The sequence below is a fragment of the Salvelinus namaycush genome, chromosome 19, assembly GCF_016432855.1.
Source record: "Salvelinus namaycush isolate Seneca chromosome 19, SaNama_1.0, whole genome shotgun sequence".
Classification (NCBI taxonomy): domain Eukaryota; kingdom Metazoa; phylum Chordata; class Actinopteri; order Salmoniformes; family Salmonidae; genus Salvelinus; species Salvelinus namaycush.
In genome coordinates this window covers 50,212,235-50,238,970 of record NC_052325.1, presented here as the reverse complement: position 1 = coordinate 50,238,970, position 26,736 = coordinate 50,212,235, and the positions used below count along the sequence as shown (strand labels likewise).

At 40.9% G+C, this 26,736-nt stretch overlaps 1 protein-coding gene across 4 annotated transcripts in view; it reads left to right on the top strand.

Annotated features, from left to right (window-relative positions):
* LOC120064493 (collagen alpha-1(XVIII) chain-like) overlaps positions 1–26,736 on the top strand; it is a 194,752-nt gene that overhangs the window by 112,818 nt on the left and 55,198 nt on the right. For all 4 annotated transcript variants that reach the window (XM_039015113.1, XM_039015112.1, XM_039015111.1 and 1 more), the window contains 5 exons: positions 3,052–3,133; positions 18,722–18,843; positions 20,435–20,461; positions 21,343–21,558; positions 22,223–22,249. In XM_039015113.1, the coding sequence (XP_038871041.1) occupies positions 3,052–3,133; positions 18,722–18,843; positions 20,435–20,461; positions 21,343–21,558; positions 22,223–22,249 (474 nt within the window). The remainder of the gene's footprint in view (positions 1–3,051; positions 3,134–18,721; positions 18,844–20,434; positions 20,462–21,342; positions 21,559–22,222; positions 22,250–26,736) is intronic.

Here is a 26,736-nt window from a genome sequence, read left to right as displayed (position 1 = left end):
GTCCAACTCTTCATTACGCAGGACAAAGAAAATTCCGAAAAGCGCAATATACTGATATAAACTGATATAACTCGGTTTAAAATAACTACATTAGGATGTCTTTAACACCTATATCGAATAAAATCAGAGCCGGATATATCTAAGGCCTATAACGAGAGCTTTTCAGAATGCCATCCTGAGGTCTGTCTTGCGCCATGACGAACGTTGAAAAGTGTGCACCCCACGTTCCAAGACCCTTTATATGGCCTCAGATCTGCCTAGCAACCCCATTCCAATTCTCACTACTTACTGACATCTAGGGGAAATCGTATGCAGTGCATGTCGACTCATAGAATACATGCAAATTAATAAACTGACCCTAGAACAGAGTGCCCGATTTCAGATTTCTCACTTCCTGACAGGAAGTTAGCTGCAACTTGAGTTCTGTTTTACTCACAGATATACGGTTTTAGAAACTAGAGTGTTTTCTATCCAATAGTAATAATAATATGCATATTGTACGAGCAAGAATTGAGTACGAGGCAGTTTAATTTGGGAACGAATTTTTACAAAGTGAAAACAGCGCCCGCATATTGACAAGAAGTTAAGAAAACTTGCAAACTCCCATTACGCAATTGTCTGGGTGAAAGTGCGTATAATTTAATATTGTGTGAGATTTGTTTTATTTTAAGACTCAGCTCGTGACAGTGAAGTAAACAGACTTCTTATTTCATTACATTACTCACACAATTGTCTCTCGAATCTCATGTGGAGTCCGGGATTAGGCATGTGTGAATCTGGTCCTTGTGCCAGCTTTACCTTGTTGCATCAGCTTTGTGGCCTAAATAGTTTTGTTCAGAGAACATATAGCAGACAAGTTTCAATCTGCATCGGGCAAAATTGGGCTTGTGCCGTCTATGGTTAAATTAAGTTGTGTTTTTCAAATCCATCACCACCCAGTGCCTCGTCTGTCCCCACGCTCTTCACTTCCACCTCTCAGAAAGGATGAATGCATGGGAGTATACGTGCAGGTCTGTTTTATTATATATATCCCCTTGGATCTGTCATATAACAGTCACGAGTCAAATTCTTCACACAGCCAACTTCAGGCCCTACAAAAGGAAGAATGTTTGCCCACAGAGGAAACTGCTTCATTTTATGAAGATGTCCATACTTTTTATTTCAAATTGCATCTATCCATCCATCTATCCATTCATCTGTCCCACCCAGTACTCCCCTCTCAGATTCCACAGGTGACAATATGAGGCGTGTCACCTGGTGAAGAATGAGCTTAGAAAACGGGGGTGTTAGGTGTTATCGTCCTCTCACTGAGGAGGGTGAGTCTGGAAATGGCCTCCCCTCTTCCCCCCTGCAGATTGTCCCATCTGTAGAGCGCTAGCAGTGATGACAGATCTTTGGCAGTCCTTCCTTGTCTCTACTCCCCAACACACACACACACAGACGCGCAGGCGCACACCCTGACACACACACCCTGACACTTACACCCAGACACACGCTCACACACACACCAGCTCCTCCACTTTATTCTCTGACCACTATCTTAAGAGCTGGAGCCCAAAACGGGTCACATTCCTGTTGCCAGACAAGTTCCTCCCAACAAAAATATCTGCTGCTTGTCGCCATCCCATCCGCTCCCAGTGGGAGAACGTACACCCACCATCTCGCTCACTGGACCAACTCACTGTTGTATATTCATAATGGGCGTACATAAACTTGGCGCCACCATCACAGCTCTTTGCAACACCACTGTAGAGACTACCTCACAGATGGGAAGAGAGAGTGTGTTTGCTTGGTCATCGGTATTAATTTGTTTAGGGTAAACTAGCCCGAGAGGAAATTACATAATGGACACCGTCTAGTCTGTGCTAGTCTGCCAACCATTAGCACTGTGCTAGCCAACAATTAGCACGTATGATTACGCCATAACAAAAATAAAACACAAACCATATAGTTCATACAGTGGAGTCTGAAACGATTGACATCATACCCCCAAGGCTAATCTCCCCTGTTATTGGTAATGGTGAGAGGTTAGCATGTCTTGGTGTTATGATCTTTGACCCTCTGTAACTTTCTCACTCGTTATTTACGATTTGTTCAGGATTATCCGTAATCTTGGTAGCATCCACATTAATGCAGAAGTGTTTAAAACATATGATATTCTTATTTACAATAAAAGTGACTCCGAAATGACACAATACATTATTTACCATTAATTTCTATTGGGAACAAAATAATCTGAAACACAACCGAAACAAACTGCAAATGCATCCAGCAAGTTTGTAGAGTCACACGCTTGATGTAGTTAATCGTGTGCTAGGAATATATGATGAAATACTAAACTTTTGACTACTTTATTTATAAGAATCTTTCAAGGTGTCAATAATTCTGACCACTACCTTTAAAAATAAAAAATAATAATAAAAAAAAACATTACAAAATCTTTCTCTGTGCAATTGTATTACTATAAAATAATATATGTTTCCCATTTTTTAAGCATACAATATGCTCAGAATTTGAATTGTTTATTTTATACAATCATTATTGCCCATCTTTACCAAGGGTGTCAATCATTTCGGACCCCGCAACTCAAAACTCCTTAAATGTCGTTGTTTTCTATGTTTGAGAACTACAAATAAGCTAGCTATTTGGCAATATTATGGAAGTTAGCAAGCCAACTTTGAGTATTTGAGTGACAACTTTGTACCACAACTTCTGAAAATTAGAATGTATGATTACCACAAACATGTCCTAAAACATCAACTTAATCTCTTTACAAGTCATTGTTTTTTGTTAGGGAAGTACTGTACAAATACCCATTTAGCGATATGCCAGTCGGGAAGCCAACTTTGAGTTGTTCTTGGTGCTGGATGTATTTTTATGGTCATATTAGGTCATATTATTACCCCATAACAAAAACATAACATGGATTTCTTTGTTAAAGATCTACAAATACTCATGTGGGATCAATATGCACGTTTTTTTCTCTTTGGAGCTCAGCTGGATATATTTTTATGTTTGGTTTTTCAATGCTGTTTTAACGTCTTTCTCCAGACTACCCCTCCATCGTCACGCCCGATTCAGCAGCCCCCGGTGACCCGGCAACAACCAGAGGTGTCTCCCAAGAAAGAGACTGGTGAGTAAGGTCATAGTCTAGATCAGGACTCCCCAGCCCTGTGTCTGGAAAGCTACGCTACTGTAGGTTTTTGCACCAAACCCAGTTGTAAATAACTTGATACAGCTTATCAACAAGCTAATTATTGGAATCAGGTGCACTAGATTATGGTTGGAGCGAAAACTTACAGGACGGTAGCTTTCCAGGAACATAGTTGGAGAACCCTGGTCTAGACTAGACAGAATGTTGTATGGGTTTGCAAGACCACTAGTCACATTGGTTGACTATTGTAATGTGTTTATAGCACTTTATAATAATATTCATGTAAGATAAGATGTACTTTATTGTCCATTAACTTACAAAACAGAAATGTGTCTGTATACACAACCCAACCCCCCGAGCATCATTTATAAGACATGTGTTAATGATTTGTGTAGCACGTGTAAGTCATTAACACATGCCTTATAAATGATCTATTATTGGCTTGTAAAAAGTTATTATAAAGTGTTACCAATGTGTTACATGCATCTGTATCTGCGGACAATTGATAAATATTGACATGGACCAAATTTGACATGATGGTTATGATATTATGAGAAAAGTTAATGGTTACCATACCATATGCATGCTATGTGTGATGACACATTATTTTCATGATTTAGGTAGACTATTGGTTATTTTCAGTGGTGAAAAGTAATTAAGTAAAAATACTTTAAAGTACTACTTAAGTAGTTTTTTGGGGTATCTGTACACTACCTTGTAATTTAAATGTTTGACAACTTTTACCTCACTATAAGGGCACACGGCGATACACAGATGCAGACACAGGAGGCAGATGGTTGGAGTCTTAGATGTTTATTAATCCAAAAAGGGGTAGGCAAGAGAATGATTGTGTACAGGTAAAAGGTCAAAACCAGTTCAGAGTACAGTAGGTACCGAAGGGCAGGCAGGCTCGAGGTCAGGGCAAGCAGAATGGTCAGGCAGGCGGGAATGGAGTCCAGAAAACAGGCAAGGGTCAAAACCTGGAGGACTAGTGAAGAGTAGAGAAAAAGGAGTACGGGAAAAAACACACTGGTTGAGTTGACAAACATACAAGACGAACTGGCACAGAGAGACAGGAAACAGGGGAAAATAAGTGACACCTGGAGGGGGTGGAGACAATCACAAGGACAGGTGAAACAGATCAGGGTGTGACCCTTCACTACATTTCTGAAGAAAATAATGTACTTTTTACTCCATACATTTTCCCTGACACCAAAAGTACATTTTGAATGCTTAGCAGGACAGACAATGGTCCAATTCACACATGTATCAAGAGAACAACCCTGGTCATCCTTACTACCTCTGATCTGGTGAACTCACTAAACACATATGCTTCATATGTAAATTAGGTCTGACTCAGTAAATTAAAAAAAAACTAGAAATTGCATTACCCATTTAAATTCAGTGCAAATATATATACATCACAAATAGTACAAACTTGCCCAAACTGTGAACTGGACAGATACGTTTTTGGAAAACTTCTGATATGAGACATACAGTACCTTCAGAAAGCATTCATACCACTTGACTTATTTCACATTTTGTTGTTACAGACTGAAGTAAACATTTATTAAATAATGTTTTTTCTCACCCATCTACACACAATACCCCATAATGACGAAGTGTAATATTTGTAGAAATGTTAGAACATTTATTGAAAATGAATTACAGAAATATCTAATTTAGATAAGTATTCACACCCCTGAGTCAAGACATTGTAGGAGCACCTTTGGCAGCGATTACAACTGCGAGTCTTTCTGGTTAAGTCTCTAAGATGTTAATGGACAACATTTGCCCATTATTATTTTAAAAATTCCTCAAGCTCTGTCAAATTGGTTGTTGATCATTGATAAACAACCATCTTCAGGTCTTGCCATAGATCTTCAAGACAAAACTGTAACTTGGCCACTCAGGAACATTCACCGTCTTCATGGTAAGCAACTCGTGTAGATTTAGCCTCAAGTGTAGATTCATCTCCCAGTGTCTGGTAAAAAGCAGACCGAATCTGTTTTTCCTCTAGGATTTTGCCTGTGATTATCTCCAATCCATTTCTTTTTTATCCTGACAAACTCCCCAGTCCTTAACGATTAAAAGCATACCCATAACATGATGCAACCACCACTATGCTTGATAATATGGAGAGTGGTACTCAGTAATGTGTTCTATTGGAATTGCCCCAAACATAACTTTTTGTCCTGAATAAAAAATGTAAAATGCTTTGCCACATTTTTTGCAGTATTACTTTAGTGCCTTGTTGCAAATATAATTATATTTTTATTCTGTCCTTTTCACTATGTCAAATAGGTTAGTATTGTGTAGTAACTACAATGTTGTTGATCCATCCTTAGTTTTCTCCTATCATAGCCATTCAACTCTGTAACTATTTTAAAGTCACTATTGGCCTCATGGGGAAATCCATAGTGGTTTCCTTCCTCTCCGGCAACTGAGTTAGGGAGGACACCTGTACCTTTGTATTGACTAGGTGTATTGATACACCCTCCAAAGTGTAATTAATAGCTTCACCATGCTCAAAGAAATATTCAATGTGTACTTTTTTTTTACCCATCTACCAATAGGTGCCCTTCTTTGTAAGACATTGGAAAACCTCCCTGGTCTTTGTGGTTGAATCTGTGTTTGAAATTCACTGATTGACTGAGGGACCTTACATACCTTTAGTCATGTAGTGTACAATTATGTGGACACCTGCTCGTCCAACATCTCTTTCCAAAATCATGGGTATTAATATGGAGTTTTGATGCCATAACAACCACCACTCTTCTGGGAAGGCTTTCCACTAGATGTTGGAACATTGCTGCGGGGACTTGCTTCCATTCAGCCACAAGAGCATTAGTGAAGTCGGGCACTGATGTTGGGCGATTAGGCCTGGATCGCAGTCGGCGTTCCAATTCATCCCAAAGGTGTTCGATGGGGTTGAGGTCAAGGCTCTGTGTAGGCCAGTCAAGTTCTTCCACACCAACCTCGACAAACCATTTCTGTATGGACCTCACTTTTGTGCACGGTGGCATTGTCTTGCTGAAAAAGCAAAGGGCCTTCCCCAAACAGTTGCCACAAAGTTGGAAGCACAGAATCGTCTAGAACGGCATTGTATGCTGTAGCGTTAAGATTTCCCTTCACTGGAACTAAGGGGCCTCGCCCGAACCATGAAACACAGCCCCAGACCATTATTACTCCCAATACCGATATCCAATATTTTCCTTGCCCCAAAAAACAATACCGATATTTAAAAAATTTACGGCCTTTTAAGCATTCTAGTACAGTTAAATACTTAACACACACACATGGACGCAGCAGTCTAAGGCACTGCATCTCAGTGCAAGAGGTGTCACTACAGTCCCTGGTTCTAATCCAGGCTGTATCACATCCGGCCGTGATTGGGAGTCCCATAGGGTGGCGCACAATTGACCCAGCGTCGTCCGGGCCATCATTGTCAATTTGAATTTGTTCTTAACTGACTTGCCTAGTTAAGTAAAGGTTACACACACACCACACTGACCAAAACGTTATTTTGTTGGCATTTATGTATGTCCCCATTACCAGTAAAACATAATCAAAACCTATTTCTTTCACCTACTTGCTGTGCTGTTTGGTTGTTCATTTGTTCAGTCATTTCATGCTCAACCAGGATTTCTATAGAACGCCGTTTGGGGATTTGCATGTCAAAAAAGATAACACTCTTTGATGTGTCAAATAACACTTTTTGACGTGTCAAATAAGCTTGTTGACCAATCAGGCCTGAACTTGACTGCACGTCACATAATAATTTAAAGCGTTCATTAACTTTTGTCGTAGTTATTACACATTGATTACACTATCACTTGTATTTCATGTGTCACAACGATTCATCGATACGTATGCTGTGATGATGGTAAAGTAGTCTCGCGCACCTACTGTGATGGTCATAAAAAAGCTAGCTAGTTCATGGATGCAAACAATGTTCTTCCCCCAAAACATGGCAAAATGACAATCTGTTTCTGTAGTTATAGTTAGCTAGCTACCTATATAGCTAGGTTTCATCATCTAAAATAACCCTAATTTATAAGACAGTTCTTATTTGATTAACGGTGGTTGGACCCATCTATGTGAAGCTAGCCACAAAAGGATTAGCCACAATAGTGGACTTTACGGTTAGCCTTCAAAGTAAAAGTATGACATAATTCTACTATTTGTATATATTTGCATCACTGTCAATTACATACTTTTATTTTGAAGGCAAACCGCAAATTCCACTATTGTGGCTAATCCTTATTGTGGCTAGCTTCACAATACATAACCCGGTCCAGTCGAGCGTCACTAGCCAGTTGAAGCTAGCTGGCTGCTTATAACCTTACGTTTGGCCAAAAGGGTTAAGTAGCTGGCTAACTATTATTTATTCATCATTTTCATGAACTGAAGTTCAATTTCAATAGGCGAACAACAAGTGGCAACCTAGCTAATACTTACTCACAAGGATTCCTATGTCATTGCTAAAAATAATGAAAATGACTGCAGTTTCTACTGGTCAGTTTTCATACTGGTTGTAATGGTGCTAGCTAGGTTCCAAGCTAAAGCTAGCTACCCCAGAAGTTGCGGTCGAACAAATTATGCTTTATTACCAACGCGGTATTGTAAACACATCTTTCGTGAACGGTGTTTGCTTGTTTTCATACTTTTTCGTACAGCTTTGACAGTGCTACTGTATCTTTTTTGACACGCAACGACCCAAATGGCGTTCCATAGTATGTATGTCATGAAGCTAATAGCAGTGACGGAATTACTGTGTAACTCCGGTAGGGCAACATCTGAAAATAGCACACTTAGTAGTGTTTACCGGTGCTCGACCAGTCGGCGACAGCCAACATCACCCACGACAGAGAACGGTTGACTGTCAAGGGCAATGAATGAATTTCACCTTTGAGTTGTCTCGCTGAAATGTTCTTAATCTTTCAAATGACGGCTCGACTTGTTGACTGCTCCATCCACACAGCAGACCTTGTGGGCTACGTTAGGAATGCTGTGTTGCACCTGTAGCGCAACATTTAATGTGGCGTCATTACGTCATGTACCTACGTTATAAAGGTATGCACGGTAGCTTTGACATCGGCTTTTAATATCGGCGTTAATCAGGCCGATACCGATGTTGGCATTTTTAGCTAATATTGTCTGATTCCATTATGTTCACCGGATATATCATGCATCCCTAGCTAAAACACCTGCGTTTTGGTGCTGCCTTACTCAAGAAAGCAAAAAAGAGACCATGTTGTATGCGGCTTTATTAACACAATTCATTTTTTTTTTTTAAATATTGTTTTGCAAACTGATATGTGACGTATTAATGCCAAAATAACATGCCAAACAGGCAAATATATAGACACTACCGTTCAAAAGTTTGGGGTCACTTATAAATGTCCTTGATTTTGAAAGAAAAGCACCGTTTTTTAAAAATCTAATCGATCAGAAATACAGTTTAGACGTTGTAAATGACTATTGTAGCTGGAAACGGCATATTTTTAATAGAATATCTACATAGGCGTACAGAGGCCCATTATCAGCAACCATCACTCCTGTGTTCCAATGGCACGTTGTGTTAGCTAATCCAAGTTTATACTTTTAAAAGTCTAATTGATCATTAGAAAACCCTTTTGTAATTATGTTAGCACAGCTGAAAACTGTTGTTCTGATTAAATAAGCATTAAACTGGCCTTCTTTAGACTAGTTGAGTATCTGAAGCATCAGCATTTGTGGGTTCGATTACAGGATCAAAATGGCCAGAAACAAAGCACTTTTTTTCTGAAACTCGTCAGTCTATTATTGTTCGGAGAAATGAAGGCTATTCCATGCAAGAAATTGCCAAGAAACTGAATATCTCGTACACCGCTGTGTACTACTCCCTTCACAGAACAGCACAAACTGGCTCTAAACAGAATTTAAAGATTAGTGGGAGGCCCTGGTGCATAACTGAGCAAGAGGACAAGTACATTAGAGTGTCTAGTTTGAGAAACAGATGCCTCACAAGTCCTCAACTGGCAGCTTCATTAAATAGTACCCGCAAAACACCAGTCTTAAACGTCAAAAGTGAAGAGGCGACTCCGGGATGCTGGCCTTCTAGGAGGAGTTGCAAAGAAAAATACATATCTCAGACTGGCCAATAAAAAGGAAAGATTAAGATGGGTAAAAGAACAGACACTGGACAGAGGATGTCTGCCTAGAAGACCAGCGTCCCTGAGTCGCCTCTTCACTTCATTTACAACATTAACAATGTCTACACTGTATTTCTGATCAATTTGATGTTATTTTAATGGACAAAATGTTTTTATTTTCTTTCAAAAACAAGGACATTTCTAAGGGACCCCAAACTTTTGAACGGTAGTGTGTATACAGTTGAAGTTGGAAGTTAACATACACCTTAGCCAAATACATTTAAACTCAGTCTTTCACAATTCCTGACATTTAATCCTAGTAAAAATTCCCTGTCTTAGGTCAGTTAGGATCACCACTTTATTTTAAGAATGTGAAATGTCAGAATAATAGTAGAGAGAATAATTTATTTCAGCTTTTACTTCTTTCATCACATTCCCAGTGGGTCAGAAATTTACATAGACTCAATTAGTGTTTGGTAGCATTACCTTTACATTTTTTAACTTGGGTCAAACGTTTCAGGTAGCCTTCCACAAGCTTCCCACAATAAGTTGGGTGAATTTTGGCACATTCCTCCTGACAGAGCTGGTGTAACTGAGTCAGGTTTGTAGGCCTCCTTGCTCGCACACGCTTTTTCAGTTCTTCCCACAAATGTTCTATAGGATTGAGGTCAGGGATTTGTGATGGCCACTCCAATACCTTGACTTTGTTGTCCTTAAGCTATTTTGCCAAAACTTTGGAAGTGTGCTTGAGGTCATTGTCCATTTGGAAGACCCATTTGCGACTAAGCTTTAACTTCCTGACTGATGTCTTGAGATGTTGCTTCAATATATCCACATGATTTTCCTACCTCATGATGCCATCTATTCTGTGAAGTGCACCAGTCCCTCCTACAGCAAAGCACCCCCACAACATGATGCTGCCACCCCTGTGCTTCACGGTTGGGATGGTGTTCTTCGGCTTGCAAGCATCCCCCTTTTTCCTCCAAACATAACAATGGTTATTATGGCCAAATAGTTATATTTTTGTTTCATTAGACCAGAGGACATTTCTCCAAAAAGTACGATCTTTGTCCCCATGTGCAGTTGCAAACCGTAGTCTGGCTTTTTTATAGTGGTTTTGGAGCAGTGGCTTCTTCCTTGCTGAGCGGCCTTTCAGGTTATGTTGATTTAAGACTTGTTTTACTGTGGATATAGATACTTTTGTACCTGTTTCCTCCGTCATCTTCACAAGGTCCTTTGCTGTTCTGCGATTGATTTGCACTTTTCGCACCAAAGTACGTTAATCTCTAGGAGACAGAACGCGTCTCCTTCCTGAGCGGTATGACGGCTGCGTAGTCCCATGGTGTTTAAACTTACATACTATTGTTTGTACAGATGAACGTGTTACCTTCAGGCGTTTGGAAATTGCTTCCAAGGATGAACCAGGCTTGTGGAGGTCTACAATTCTTTTTCTGAGGTCTTGGCTGATTTATTTTGTTTTTCCCATGATGTCAAGCAAGGAGGCACTGAGTTTGAAGGTAGGCCTTGAAATACATCCACAGGTACACCTCCAATTGACTCAAATGATGTCAATTAGCCTATCAGAAGCTTCTAAAGCCATGACATATTTTTCTGGAATTTTCCAAGCTGTTTAAAGGCACAGCCAACTTAGTGTATGCAAACTTCTGACCCACTGGAATTGTGATAGTGACTTTTAAGTGAAATAAGCTGTTTGCAAACAATTGTTGAAAAATTACTGTCCTAAAGTAGATGTCCTGACCGATTTGCCAAAACAAGATATTTTTGGAGTGGTTGAAAAACAAGTTTTAATGACCTCAACCTAAGTGTATTTAAACTTCTGACTTCAACTGTATATAAAGTGGGGAGAACAAGTATTTGAAACACTGCCGATTTTGCAGGTTTTCCTACTTACAAAGCATGTAGAGGTCTGTAATTTTTATCATAGGTACACTTCAACTGTGAGAGACGGAATCTAAAATTTGATCTATTTGATCACCTACCAACCAGTAAGAATTTCGGCTCTCACCTGTTAGTTTTTCTTTAAGAAGCCCTCCTGTTCTCCACTCATTACCTGTATTAACTGCACCTGTTTGAACTCGTTACCTGTATAAAAGACACCTGTCCACACACTCAATCAAACAGACTCCAACCTCTCCACAATGGCCAAGACCAGAGAGCTGTGTAAGGACATCAGGGCTAAAATTGTAGACCTGCACAAGGCTGGGATGGGCTACAGGACAATAGGCAAGCAGCTTGGTGAGAAGGCAACAACTGTTGGCGCAATTATTAGAAAATGGAAGAAGTTCAAGATGACGGTCAATCACCCTCGGTCTGGGGCTCCATGCAAGATCTCGCCTCGTAGGGCATCAATGATCATGAGGAAGGTGAGGGATCAGCCCAGAACTACACGGCAGGACCTGGTCAATGACCTGAAGAGAGCTGGGACCACAGTCTCAAAGAAAACCATTAGTAACACACTACGCCGTCATGGATTAAAATCCTGCAGAGCACGCAAGGTCCCCCTGCTCAAGTCAACGCATGTCCAGGCCCGTCTGAAGTTTGCCAATGACCATCTGGATGATCCAGAGGAGGAATGGGAGAAGGTCATGTGGTCTGATGAGACAAAAATAGAGCTTTTTGGTCTAAACTCCACTAGCCGTGTTTGGAGGAAGAAGGATGAGTATAACCCCAAGAACACCATCCCAACCGTGAAGCATGGAGGTGGAAACATCATTCTTTGGGGATGCTTGTCTGGAAAGGGGACAGGACGACTGCACCGTATTGAGGGGAGGATGGATGGGGCCATGTATCGCGAGATCTTGGCCAACAACCTCCTTCCCTCAGTAAGAGCATTGAAGATGGGTCGTGGCTGGGTCTTCCAGCATGACAACGACCCAAAACACACAGCCAGGGCAACGAAGGAGTGGCTCCATAAGAGGCATAAAAGGCTAGCCAGTCTCCAGACCTGAACCCAATAGAAAATCTTTGGAGGGAGCTGAAAGCGACAGCCCCGAAACCTGAAGGATCTGGAGAAGGTCTGTATGGAGGAGTGGGCCAAAATCCCTGCTGCAGTGTGTGCAAACCTGGTCAAGAACTACAGGAAACGTATGATCTCTGTAATTGCAAACAAAGGTTTCTGTACCAAATATTAAGTTCTGCTTTTCTGATGTATCAAATACTTATGTCATGCAATAAAATGCAAATGAGTTACTTAAAAATCATACAATGTGATTTTCTGGATTTTTGTTTTAGCTTCCGTCTCTCACAGTTGAAGTGTACCTATGATACAAATTACAGACCTCTACATGCTTTGTAAGTAGGAAAACCAGCAAAATCGGCAATGTATCAAATACTTGTTCTCCCCACTGTATTTATTTTTAACTAAACAGGTAAGGCTCAAAACAGGTGGGTTTCTGCCCGGAATTACAGGTCGCCACCGGAAATAGCTGCCTCTCCTTGTTTCCTTCATTTTTTTTAAAGTGATTGGGTGAGTGACTGACTATTTTCCCTCATATTGATTTTCAGTGACTATACACAGCTAGAGATGCAGGTGTCATTTGGTTAGCTAGCAACAACTTGAATGAATGTTATACACTTAGCATATCTCTTGCATTCACAAATTCACTCTGGCTATCTACTCCAATTTCCAAGCACTCTCTTCTCTAGATAACATGTAAATAGCCTAACCAGCTCTGCTACGGCAAGTAAAATGGGGGGGACAATACTTCACCGCAAAATTTACAGGGAGAGCTTGAAAAATCAAGCCCCTTGGGTTCTGCCATAGATTTACAGTGAGATGTTCTCTCATTTGTGTCTGGAAGTAGCTAGCTAGCCAACTTTAGCCAGTTAGCTTGAGTGCTTGGTTGGGACAAGCATGCGCTGGCAGGCAAGCTGCAAAAGGACGAGGATGCTTCAATTCCCCATCGTTTATCAGTGCAATTTTGACGGCCAACTAGATGAAAAAGTTTGGTGTTTATCGAATGTTTCTTAGCTAGATTTGAGCTCATCTTGCTCTGGCTAGCATTAGTTGTTGTAACGGCTGTTGGAAGGAGAGGACCAAGGTGCAACGTGGTACGTGTCCATATTTATGAAATGAACACTGAAAATACAAAATAACAAAGTGAATGAAAGAAACGAAAATCGAAACAGTCCTGAAAGGTGAAACAACACAAAACAGGAAACAACTACCCACAAAACACAGGTGGGATGAGGCTACCTAAATATGGTTCTCAATCAGAGACAACGATAGACAGCTGCCTCTGATTGAGAACCACACTCAGCCAAACACATAGAACAAAAACATAGAATGCCTACCCCAACTCACGCCCTGACCAAACCAAAATAGAGACATAACAAAGGAACTAAGGTCAGGGCGTGACAGTTGTTGATCTTGTTGTTGCTTATGTGTATAACTGAGGGAGTGCCTTCCTTTTCATGGTTGATTGATCAATATGACTGTAAAGTTCTCAAATGTAAGAGGACTCCCGTGGTGTTTACATATTTGCAGAAATTGATTTTATTTGCAAAAATTGATTGTAGCTTTTAGCGAATGCCTATTAATGATCTAAAGTCTCACTGTTGCAACTGCCTGTAAACACACAGTCCAGTTCAAAGTGAATGATGGCAGCCCCGTGTGGCAAATGGCTTGTTTTTATAAAGGTCTTCTGTAGCTCTGATTGGCTATATCTCACCAGTCTGTGTTGACTCTGGTCCTGGACAAGACGGATGTTTTTATTTGGTTTTATTTACTGCAGTGTCTATTAATTGTCCAAACACACTGCTGCTTTCACAAATGCCTTAGTATACGTAATTCCCAAACATTGTAATAATTTATGAAAATGACCATATCTAAGTGGTCGCTTGGCAGATTTTCTTTTTAAGTGTCATTTTCTTCTCGGGGGTGTATATGAACAGATTTTAATAAGATTTCATGTTGCTAAAATGCTGTCAGTTCCACTTTAAATGCAACAATGTTTCACACATAAGTTATTTTAAAGAGATGGCTAACAACAAGAATGCTGCAATAAAAAACACAGTTCCACTCACCAGATGAAGATCACTTAAAACTTAGGTTATTCTTGAAAAGGAAGAAGCTAACAAATTAGCAATAACATCAGAATTGCATGAAATTATTGCAATTTTTTTTTTTTTATCCTCCGCCCCATGGCAAAATGGGTAGAATTGCTGCAAACTTGCTTTAAAACGGCTACGTTTTCTCTGCACCACATGGCAAAATGTGCAGCATTTCTGGAAATGAACTTTGTGATAACAGCTGCTGCATCCCCTGCAGCTGCTGCAAACTACTGACAAGAAAGGCTATCTAGCTAGACTGTGGGAAAAATACTGCTCGCTATTGCACAGTGACCTGTTGGCCTTCAAGAAGGCAAAAGTTTTCATACATTTTTTGTAATAAAGGTCCCACTCATTAAGTCAATGTGATTGGTTGATTCCAATGTCACTACTAAATTTTGCCCTAATACTGTTGAATGGCAGATACCTTTATCTAGCTTTTGATGGCCTATCCAATGGCTGCCTCAGCTAGCTAGATTTATCCAGTGGTGGAAAAAGTACCCAATTGTCATACTTGAGTAAAAGTAAAGATACCTTAAAAGAAAATGACTCGAGTAAAAGTGGAAGTCACCCAGTAAAATAAAGTACTAAAAGTATTTGGTTTTAAATGTACTTAAGTATCAAAATAAATGTAATCGCTAAAATGTACTTAAGTATCAAAGTTAAAGTATAAATCATTTCAAATTCCTTATTTTAAGCAAACCAGACGGCAAACATTTCTCGATTTTAAGAAAAATTGCGGATAGGCAGGGGCAAACTTCAACACTCAGACATCATTTACAAATAAAACATTTGTGTTTAGTGAGTCTGCCAGATCAGAGGCAGTAGGGAACGACTGGGCATGTTCTCTTGATAAGTTCGTGAATTAGACAATTTTCCTGTCCTGCTAAGCATTCAAAATGTAACTAGTACTTTTGGGTGTCAGGGAAAATGTAAGGAGTAAAAAGTACATTATTTTGTTTAGGAATGTAGTGGAGTAAAAGTTGTCAAAAATAAAAAATAGTACAGATACTATAACAAACTACTTAAGTAGTACTTTGAAGTATTTTTGCTGGTCTTCAGTGTTAACCCTTTCCTACAGAAACTGAAGAGATGAAATCAGAACATATTTGAACATATTTGAAAATAATATTATTATTATAATTATTTTATAAATCCTTAGCCCTTCTCTGAAGGCTACGAAGGCCCATTGTTCCCCACTGTGTTTGGATTAGTAATAATTTTTAGCGTGTCTCTATTTTCCCTCAGCATGCATTTATTCTATCTGAATGTCTAAAGAATCCACATGTTGTTCCGAAATATGAACACAGAAATACTGGACATTTTAATCTCTTATTATGGTGCTGATTTGGTAAAATTACAATCATGGTCTTGAATTGGACTCGCATTTTTCTGGTCTCGGTCTTGACTCGGTCTCGGACCCCTTGTCCCCCCTCCGGCCTTGGTCTTGACTCGGACTCGATTTGCTCCGTTCTTGGTCTTGATCAGTCTCGCTTTAGGTGGTCTCGATCACAACATTTACTAGGAATTTGCTTTTATCTCTACATCAGTGGAGATGGAAGAAAGGGGACACAGAGAGGAAGTAACTTGAGATGCACCCACAAAGTGTTGGAGTTGGATGCTCTCACTCTGGACTGCAGGTATGTGGCAGGGTCTACAGTCAATCACAGATTAAAAAAAGAAAACCAGCCCCGTTGCGGACCAGGATGTCTTGCTCCCAGACAGACTAAAAAACTTCTTTGCCCGCTTTGAGGACAATACAGTGCCACTGACACGGCCAGCAACCAAAACCTGCGGTCTCTCCTTCACTGCAGCCGACGTGAGTAAAACATTTAAACGTGTTAACCCTCGCAAGGCAGCAGGCCCAGACGGCATCCCCAGCCGCGTCCTCAGAGCATGCGCAGACCAGCTGGCTGGTGTGTTTACGGACATATTCAATCAATCCTTATCCCAGTCTGCTGTCCCCACATGCTTCAAGAGGGCCACCATTGTTCTTGTTCCCAAGAAAGCTAAGGTAACTGAGCTAAACGACTACCGCCCCGTAGCACTCACTTCCGTCATCATGAAGTGCTTTGAGAGACTAGTCAAGGACCATATCACCTCCACCCTACCTGACACCCTAGACCCACTCCAATTTGTTTACCGCCCCAATAGGTCCACAGACAACACAATCGCAACCACGCTGCACACTGCCCTAACCCATCTGGACAAGAGGAATACCTATGTGAGAAGGCTGTTCATCAACTACAGCTCAGCATTTAACACCATAGTACCCTCCAAACTCGTCATCAAGCTCGAGACCCTGGGTCTCGACCCCGCCCTGTGCAACTGGGTACTGGACTTCCTGACGGGCCGCCCCCAGGTGGTGAGGGTAGGTAACAACATTTCCACTCCGCTGATCCTTAACACTGGGGCCCCACAAGGGTGCATTCTGAGCCCTCTCCTGTACTCCCTGTTCACCCACAACTGCGTAGCCATGCACGCCTCCAACTCAATTATCAAGTTCGCAGACGACACTACAGTGGTAGGCTTGATTACCAACAACGACGAGACGGCCTACATGGAGGAGGTGAGGGCCCTCGGAGTGTGGTGTCAGGAAAATAACCTCACACTCAACGTCAACAAAACAAAGGAATGATCGTGGACTTCAGGAAACAGCAGAGGGAGCACCCCCCTATCCATATCAACAGGACAGTAGTGGAGAGGGTAGTAAGTTTTAAGTTCCTCGGCGTACACATCACGGACACACTGAATTGGTCCACCCACACAGACAGCATGGTGAAGAAGGCGCAGCAGCGCCTCTTCAACATCAGGAGGCTGAAGAAATTCGGCTTGTCACCAAAAGCACTCACAAACTTTTACAGATGCACAATCGAGAGCATCCTGTCGGACTGTATCACCGCCTGGTACGGCAACTGCTCCGCCCACAACCGTAAGGCTCTCCAGAGGGTAGTGAGGTCTGCACAACGCATCACCGGGGGCAAACTACCTGCCCTCCAGGACACCTACACCACCCGATGTAACAGGAAGGCCATAAAGATCATCAAGGACAACAACCACCCGAGCCACTGCCTGTTCACTCCGCTATCATCCAGAAGGCGAGGTCAGTACAGGTGCATCAAAGCAGGGACCGAGAGACTGAAAAACAGCTTCTATCTCAAGGCCATCAGACTGTTAAACAGCCATCACTAACATTGAGTGGCTGCTGCCAACATACTGACTCAAATCCAGCCACTTTAACAATGTAAAAGTTGATGAAAAAAATGTATCATTAGCCACTTTAAACAATGCCACTTCATATAATGTTTACATACTCTACATTACTCATCTCATATGTATATACTGTACTCTATACCATCTACTGCATCTTGCCATCTTGATGTAATACATGTATCACTATCCACTTTAAACAATGTCACTTTATATAATGTTTACATACCCTACATTACTCATCTCATATGTTTATGCTGTACTCGATACCATCTACTGCATCTTGCCTATGCCGTTCTGTACCATCACTCATTCATATATTTTTATGTACATATTCTTCATTCCTTTACACTTGTGTGTATAAGGTAGTAGTTGCTGTGAAATTGTTAGGTTAGATTACTCGTTGGTTATTACTGCATTGTCGGAACTAGAAGCACAAACATTTCGCTACACTCGCATTAACATCTGCTAAACATGTGTATGGGACAAATAAAATTTGATTTGATTAGAGGATATGCAAGAATCTGCATGTTGCATTGGCATGCAATGGATTGCATATGTATTTGGACTTGTAAGTGATCGGCACTGTGGGTAGAACTTATTTTTAGAGATGCTTCATTACCTGTCCCCAAGCTATAAGGTGTCATCTTCAACTGTTTTACTACGTTGCAAATCAATTGATGTCTCTTTGCTTTGTGTTGAAAAAGTCATAGTTGATACTTGATACACGTCATTTGTAGGTTTTGGGATATCTATAGTTGCTTCTGGAAGGAGGGGGGGGGGGGGGCTTATCCAAATTAAATTGCCTGCTTGGTTGGTGGAATGATGGGATGAGGACTAGGCCAAACATGGATTTACCAGGAAAGATGATGGCGAACGATGTGCATGCAGTTGTGGAATTTTAACTCTGTCCAGAAGGTTATGACCATATCCTCCAACGCTTCTCGACAACCTATAAATTACAGTCGGTAGTCAGGACACAAGGATGCTCTGGCCAACAAACGAGAAAGCCATTTCCTGCCGGTAAAGTGGGGAAGGAAATGTTGGTTTAGGATAAGGATGCAACCGTTCATCATTTTTTTAAACGTTTCTTTTCAGGAGGTAATAACTTTTGCCTTTCTTTTTCCTCTATCTTTCTTTTGTTTTCAAGGCCCAGGTGGATCTAGAGGAGAGAAGGGCGACAGAGGAGAGAAAGGAGACAGGGGTCCTTTCGGTCCAAAGGGAGATTCTGGGTCTGAGTCGGGCACACGAGGAGGGGCACGTGGAGAGAAGGTGCAGATTTATTGAATAATTTTAAACAAACAAAATAGATGACGCATTCATACAGTGTACTAATTAAAATTCCATGAAACAACATTGTTGGTCTTAAACTTCAATGAAAAAACATCATGGTGTGTTCAAGATGACAGACCAAAATGTCTATTCATTTTCTATTTATTTTCTATTGAAGTCTATTTTTACAGCACCTTTACAGCACCAAAAGCAGCTCAAGAAGCTTCATGTGCTCTACGTGCACTATATCCAAATAGTGAAGTGAATACAGGATAAACGCTGAGTGTAACAAAACATATTTCGATGACATAGGCTGACCAGGTGAATCCAGGTGAAAGCTCTGATCCCTTATTGATGTCACTTGTTAAATCCACTTCAATCAGTGTAGAGGAATAGGAGGAGACCAGTTAGGGATCTGATCCTTTTTTTCAGATTTCGCCCAAAATGACATATCTAACTGCCTGTAGCTCAGGAACTGAAGCAAGGATATGCATATTCTTGATACCATTTGAAAGGAAACACTTAAGTTTGTGGAAATGTTAAATTCATGTAGGAGAATATAACACATTAGATCTGGTAAAAGATAATTCAAAGAAAAAAAATGTGGTTTTTTGTATTTTTTGTACCATCTTGAAATGCAAGAGAAAGGCCATAATGTATTATTCCAGCACAGGCGCAATTTCGATTTTGCCCACTAGATGGCAGCAGTGTATGTTAAAAGCTTTAGACTGATCCAATGAACCATTGCATATATGTCCGAAATGTTGTATCAAGACTGTCCAAATGTGCCTAATTGGTTTATTGATACATTTTCAAGTTCATAATTGTGCACTCTCCTCAAACAATAGCATGGTATTATTTAACTGTAATAGCTACTGTAAATTGGACAGTGCAGTTAGTTTAAGAAGAATTTAAGCTTTCTGCCCATATCATATATGTTTATGTCCTGGGAAAATGTTTTGTTACTTACAACCTCATGTTAATCACATTAGCCTATGTCAGCTCAACCATACCGTGGGGAGGACACCGATCCTGTAGAGGTTAAATAAGGATTTTTAAGCCTTGAGACAATTTAGACATGGTTTTTGTAGGTGTTTGTGCATGTGGGCAAGACAAAATATTTAAGTGCCTTTGAATGGGATATGGTAGTAGGTGCCAGGCGCACTAGTTTGTGTCAAGAACTGCAACGCTCCTGGGTTTTTCACATGTGTATCAAGAATGGTTCACCACCCAATGGACATCCAGCCAACTTGACACAACTGTGGGAAGCATTGGAGTCAACATGGGACAGCATCATTGTGGAACGCTTCCGACACCTTGTGGAGTCGAGGGCAAAAAAGGGTAAAAGGGCAAAAAAACAATACTAGGTTTGTGTTCCTAATGTTTGGTATACTCAGTGTATGTGTTATTTCTTAACCACTTATTCTCAATGCTCAATGTCACAACACTTGCTAGTGTGGAAGGAGGTTTTTGAAAGAACTCGTATAGGGACCAGGTGAAGCCTGCACCCATAGGTCTTATTGCTTTCAAACACACCAAAATTGTTTGGTCATGTAGATACTAAAATGTTCTTTTGTGTTTTATCCTGCAGGGAGTGCCTGGAGAAAAGGGACTGAAGGTATGTTCAAATTATCTATTATTGTCACCTTGTTGTGGTCCCAAATACTGTTGAATGCTCCCTCAGGTTTTTTATTTATTGTCTGGTCGAAGACCTTAAGCTCGAAATGTTGCACAATAAAACTAGAACTAAAACTACTGGCTTTTTTAATTTATCTATCTTTGGGCTCCCGAGTGGCGCAGCGGTCTAAGGCACTGCATCTCAGTGCTAGAGGTGTCACTACAGACACCCTGGTTCTAATCCAGGCTGTATCACAACCGGCCGTGATTGGGAGTTCCATAGGGCGGCGCACAATTGGTTTGGACGGTGTAGACCGTCATTGTAAATAAGAATGTGTTCTTAACTGACTTGCCTAGTTAAATAAAGGTTAAATAAAAGTATTTCTGACTTTACTTTTTGTACCGTGCACCTGCAAGTTACTGGATGTGTGTGTACACTACTTCTTAACCTGTGGTCCAAATAACCACATAATAATGAATGGCACTCCAATTGTCTTGTTCATGTGCTGGTCATTTGTATTTTATTATCGGTCTCCTCCATACCTTTTGATATAGCCTCATTATGATCAGTCAATGCATTTTGATCAAGATGGAGTGACTGAATGTTAAAATTAGTTCACCTCCTGAACTGCGGCAAATTATGACAACTCTCACCATTGTCATCTTCTTTATTATCTTTATTTAAAGTCACATTTACATCTGGTATGTGTAGCATGATGTACTAATTACTGTACCCATATTGTTATGGACAACACAACCAGTTTTATTTTATAAAGGTTGTTCCTGAAGCTAACATAATGCTTTCCCGTCTCCATACCAAGACGGTATTCTTTGGAAACAATAAAGATGTATAACTTTTTGAATGTCCTATTGTCTCCGTAGGGAAAAGCAGGCTTCGGATACCCTGGGTCGAAGGGCGACCCCGGCCCCGCTGGTCCCCCTGGACCACCAGGCTCCCCGGGGTCCCCGGGGTCCGCGGCTGAGGTGGTATCACGTGGCGACAGCTCCGGGATTCCGACGGTTGCGGGTCCCAGAGGACCAGCTGGAACTCCGGGACCTGCAGGCCCTGAGGGACCCGCAGGAGCCGCCGGAGAGCCTGTGAGTTGCCTGCCCTGCCCTTCCACCTCCATACCAGCAGAGGGCAATCAATAACAAAGTTATTCAGTCAGCTGTGATCTGATTCTCCATATTTATCCCATTGCACTTGCACACTCCCCGTCATGGATTTAAAAGCATTGGATTGGGGTAAACATTGGTCCGATGGAGTTTCAACCATTGTTAAATCCATTAGAGGGAGTGGGCAAGTGGACACTTCGGGAGAAGTATTGAGAATCGGAACGTAGCCACAGGATGATTTAAGCCTCATGGGCAATCCTATATCTGTGCCTATAGACAACTTTTACCTGGAACAGTGCTTAGCGATTATGGTGACACATTTTAGACCAGGATATTTTATTTTCCCTTCTTGATAATAAATAGCCATACTTTATTAGACAAGTTGTAATTAATGGATTGCATACATTTGAAAATATAAACTAATGCGCGTGTACTACCATGAGTTTTCCATTCATATAACCTGTACGACATGTCCGGGTGATCTTAGTGCGTATTGATGGTTTAACGAGAGATCACCTGGAGATAAAACGGTGGTCAACAGTTGTTGCAATGAACCTGTTGCGTCATCAAGTTTTAAATCCTTTCCTTTTTGATCAGTGTCGTAGACCATACTTTTAATTATGTTTTATTTTCCTCCTCTTCACAGGGTGATCCTGGTGAAGATGGATCTCAAGTGAGTTGACAAATTAATCAATGTAATTTGAACATTACCATGTAATGGATAACTAGTTGTGCAGTGATAATGGTTTGCCTTAAAGGTGCTACGCATAGGATTTATTTTGAATTTTTGCATTGCAATTTCAGAAAATGTCAATAATATATCTGCAGTAATAGTGGAATGATAGTGTTTCACAGTGTTACTTACCTGCCAGTGTTGTGATTAGCTATGATATTCACTTATTGATTTCTACCACCAGAGCGGCATCTGTTGTCAAAATGGGAAACCTGTTTTGACTTTGTGGCTTGTGTTATCTAGTGGATAAGTGACCAATGTAGAAATCGCTCTGTCACTTCCTGGTCGCTAAAATCGTACACTGTTCGCTCAATTTCAGTTTTGTTAGTAAACAAGCACTGAATAGTGTAAGGAATCATTGTCTCATCTAAATCGCTATGAAATATATTGTCAACAACAAAAAATACTGGTTTTACTGCTGGTTGAAGCTATCAAAACCGAAAGTAAAAGGCTCAAGCACGAGGAAATTGGATGCGGTGGAGGGAGAGATTGGTTTTGAATGAAGCCTAGTGCTATTACAATTCACCTAGCTTACACATAGGGGAGAAATTCTAGAGCTGTGTTCGAATACTCATACTAACCACACTAACCGTACTATTGTGATGTAAATTGAGTATGTAGTATGCTTATTGGTCATAGTATGGATATAAACTCATCAAAAAAAGAAACAGCCCTTTTTCAGGACCCTGTCTTTCAAAGATAATTTACAGACGGTAGGCAATTATGGTCACAGTTATGAAAACTTTGGACACTAAAGAGGCCTTTCTACTGACTCTGAAAAACACCAAAAGAACGATGCCCAGGGTCCCTGCTCATCTGCGTGAATGTCCCTTATGCATACTGCAAGGATGCATGAGGACTGCAGATGTGGCCAGGGCAATACATTGCAATGTCCGTACTGTGAGACGCCTAAGACAGCGCTACAGGGAGACAGGACGGACAGCTGATTGTCCTCGCAGTGGCAGACCATGTGTAACAACACCTGCACAGGATCGGTACATTAAAACATCACACCTGTGGGACAGGTACAGGATGGCAACAACAACTGCCCGAGATACACCAGGAACGCACAATCCCTCCAACAGTTCTCAGACTGTCCGCAATAGGCTGAGAGAGGCTGGACTAAGGGCTTGTAGGCCTGTTGTAAGGCAGGTCCTCACCAGACATCACCGATAACAACGTCGCCTATGGGCACAAACCCACCGTCGCTGGACCAGACAGGACTGGCAAAAAGTGCTCTTCACTGACGAGTCGCAGTTTTGTCTCACCAGGGGTGATGGTCGGATTCGGATTTATCGTCAAAGGAACGAGCGTTACACCGAGGCCTGTACTCTGGAGCAGGATTGCTTTGGAGGTGGATGGTCCGTCATGGTCTGGGCCGGTGTGTCACAGCATCATCGGACTGAGCTTGTTGTCATTGCAGGCAATCTCAACACTGTGCGTTACAGGGAAGACATCCTCCTCCCTCATGTGGTACCCTTCCTGCAGGCTCTTCCTGACATGAAACTCCAGCATGAAAATGGCCCCAGCCATACTGCTTGTTCGGTGTGAATCCCTGCAAGACAGGAATGTCAGTGTTCTGCCATGGCCAGCGAAGAGCCCGGATCTCTCCCATTGAGCACGTCTGGGACCTGTTGGATCGGAGGGTGAGGGCTAGGGCCATTCCCCCAGAAATGTACGGGAACTTGCAGGTGCCGTGGTAGAAGACTGGGGTAACATCTCACAGCAAGAACTGGCAAATCTGGTGCAGTCCATGAGGAGGAGATGCGCTGCAGTACTTAATGCAGCTGGTGGCCACACCAGATGCTGACTGTTACTTTTGATTTTGACCCCCCCTTTGTTCAGGGACACGTTATTACATTTCTGTTAGTCACATGTCTGTGGAACTTGTTCAGTTTATGTCTCAGTTATTGAATCTTGTTATGTTCATACAAATATTTACACATGTTAAGTTTGCTGAAAATAAACGCAGTTGACAATGAGAGGACTTTTCTTTTTTTGCTGAGTTTAGTTAGTAAGCCAAAAGTTCCCGGACATCGTACTAAATTCGCCAAAATACGAAGTATACAAGCAGTGGATACAATTTCTGTGCTTTTAGGGCCCGCAATGCAATTCTTCAGAAAATGGGCATGGCTTCACAAGGTTTTCAGATTTGAAGAAAATGGCGGAAAATATGCATCCGATGTCCGACGAGAGCGTATACAAATTCATTGCTTTAACTAATTATGACAAATGTTAAGAAAATGTTAAGCAATGTAATAAAGTAACGACTTTTAAAATAAGTTACATGACAATTTGTTAGCTATGCTATCCTTACGAACCACATAGCATATCATTACAGTTGGCTACTAATACAAATACATTGTCGAACTTGCCAGTATATTAACTATATGCTAACTAACTAGCTAAGTGGTATAGTTCTGCGTTCTCAATGGACATTGTTAATTCTGGCTATCAGAGCACTCTCGTCTGAGTGTGCCAGAGTGCAGAATAACTGATGAATTTACGAACGCTCAACACCCATTGAATATGGCCGGTATCAATAAACATCTGCAAAAAAGCGGAATTACATTTTTGCCAGCAGCACAGTTAGTCACTAATGCTCTGGATAACATGAAAACAGCCTAACCAGCTCTGCTAGGGTGAGTAAAATGGTCAGAGTGAGGTATTCTCTCATATGTATCTGGAAGTACAGTAGCTAGCAATTTAGCCAGTTAGCTTGGGTGCTTGACTGCTGTTGTGAGGTCAGAACGCTCTGTTCAACCCTACTCCTCGGCCAGAGCGTCCAGTGTGCGCTCTGAATGCTCCGAAAGCGAAACGCTCTGAATTTACGAACTGACAATCTGACAATGCTCTGAATTTACGAGCGCACTCTGGCACTCCAGATTTGAATTTAGGAACACACCCGAAATCCTAAGATGTCTAGCTAGTTATTTCTTATGCTAACAAGCTAGCAAGAGGTTGCATATCAACAGCATCAACTTCCGGTAGACAGGCGAAGCGCTAGTACGCTCAACTGAAGGGATACCGCTCGTTTACAGTATACTAAAATTAGCTAATAGAATGTAGTATATACTCATTAACCTCTAAATCCTCCCAAACCCGGATCCGGGAGCACCCCCATCAGTAAAAAAAGCTGACTAGCATAGCCTAGCATAGCGTCACAAGTAAATACTAGCATCTAAATATCATTAAATCACAAGTCCAAGACACCAGATGAAAGATACACATCTTGTGAATCCAGCCATCATTTCTGATTTTAAAATGTTTTACAGGGAAGACACTCTGTAAATCTATTAGCTAACCACGTTAGCAAAAGACACCACTTTTTTTTACTCCACCATTTTTTTACTGCATCAGTAGCTATCACAAATTCGACCAAATAAAGATATAAATAGCCACTAACCAAGAAACAACTTCATCAGATGACAGTCTGATAACATATTTATTGTATAGCATATGTTTTGTTACAAAAATGTGCATATTTCAGGTATAAATCATAGTTTACCATTGCAGCCACCATCACAACTCTCACCAAAGCAACTAGAATAACTACAGAGACCATCGTGTATTACCTAATTACTCATCATAAAACATTTCTTAAAAATACACAGCGTACAGCAAATGAAAGACACAGATCTTGTGAATCCAGCCAATATTTCAGATTTTCTAAGTGTTTTACAGCGAAAACACAATATAGCGTTATATTAGCTTACCACAATAGCAAACATCACAACAGCATTGATTCAAGCCAAAAATAGTGATAACGTATAAACCACCAAAATATATTAATTTTTTCACTAACCTTCTCAGAATTCTTCAGATGACAGTCCTATAACATCATATTACACAATGCATATAGAGTTTGTTCGAAAATGTGCATATTTAGCGGCACAAATCGTGGTTATACAATGAGAAAAGTTGCCAAGCTGCCCAGAAAATGTCGGGAGAAATCTTTGGAGAGGCACCTATTCTAATCAATAAATAATCATAAACTTGACAAAAAAATACAGGTTGGACAGCAAATGAAAGACAAATTAGTTCTTAATGCAATCGCTGTGTTACATTTTTTAAATTAACGTTACTACAACATACAGCGTGCGTTAAAGCGAGGCTACACTGAAATTAATGGCGGCTTATGCATTTAACATTTTTCAACAGAACAACGAATTATCAGCATAAATAGTTCTTACTTTTTGATGAACTCCCATCAGAATCTTGGGAAAGGTGTCCTTTGTCCAAAAGAATCGTTGCTCGGTTGTAGAATGTCCTCTTCAACGTTGCAATTAGCAGTAAACATTAGCCATGTGGTCCAGACATCACCAACTCCCTAGAACGCAACACTAATAAATATCCGAAAATCGCAATATACTGACATAAACTGATATAATTCGGTTTAAAATAACAACATTATGATGTCTTTAACA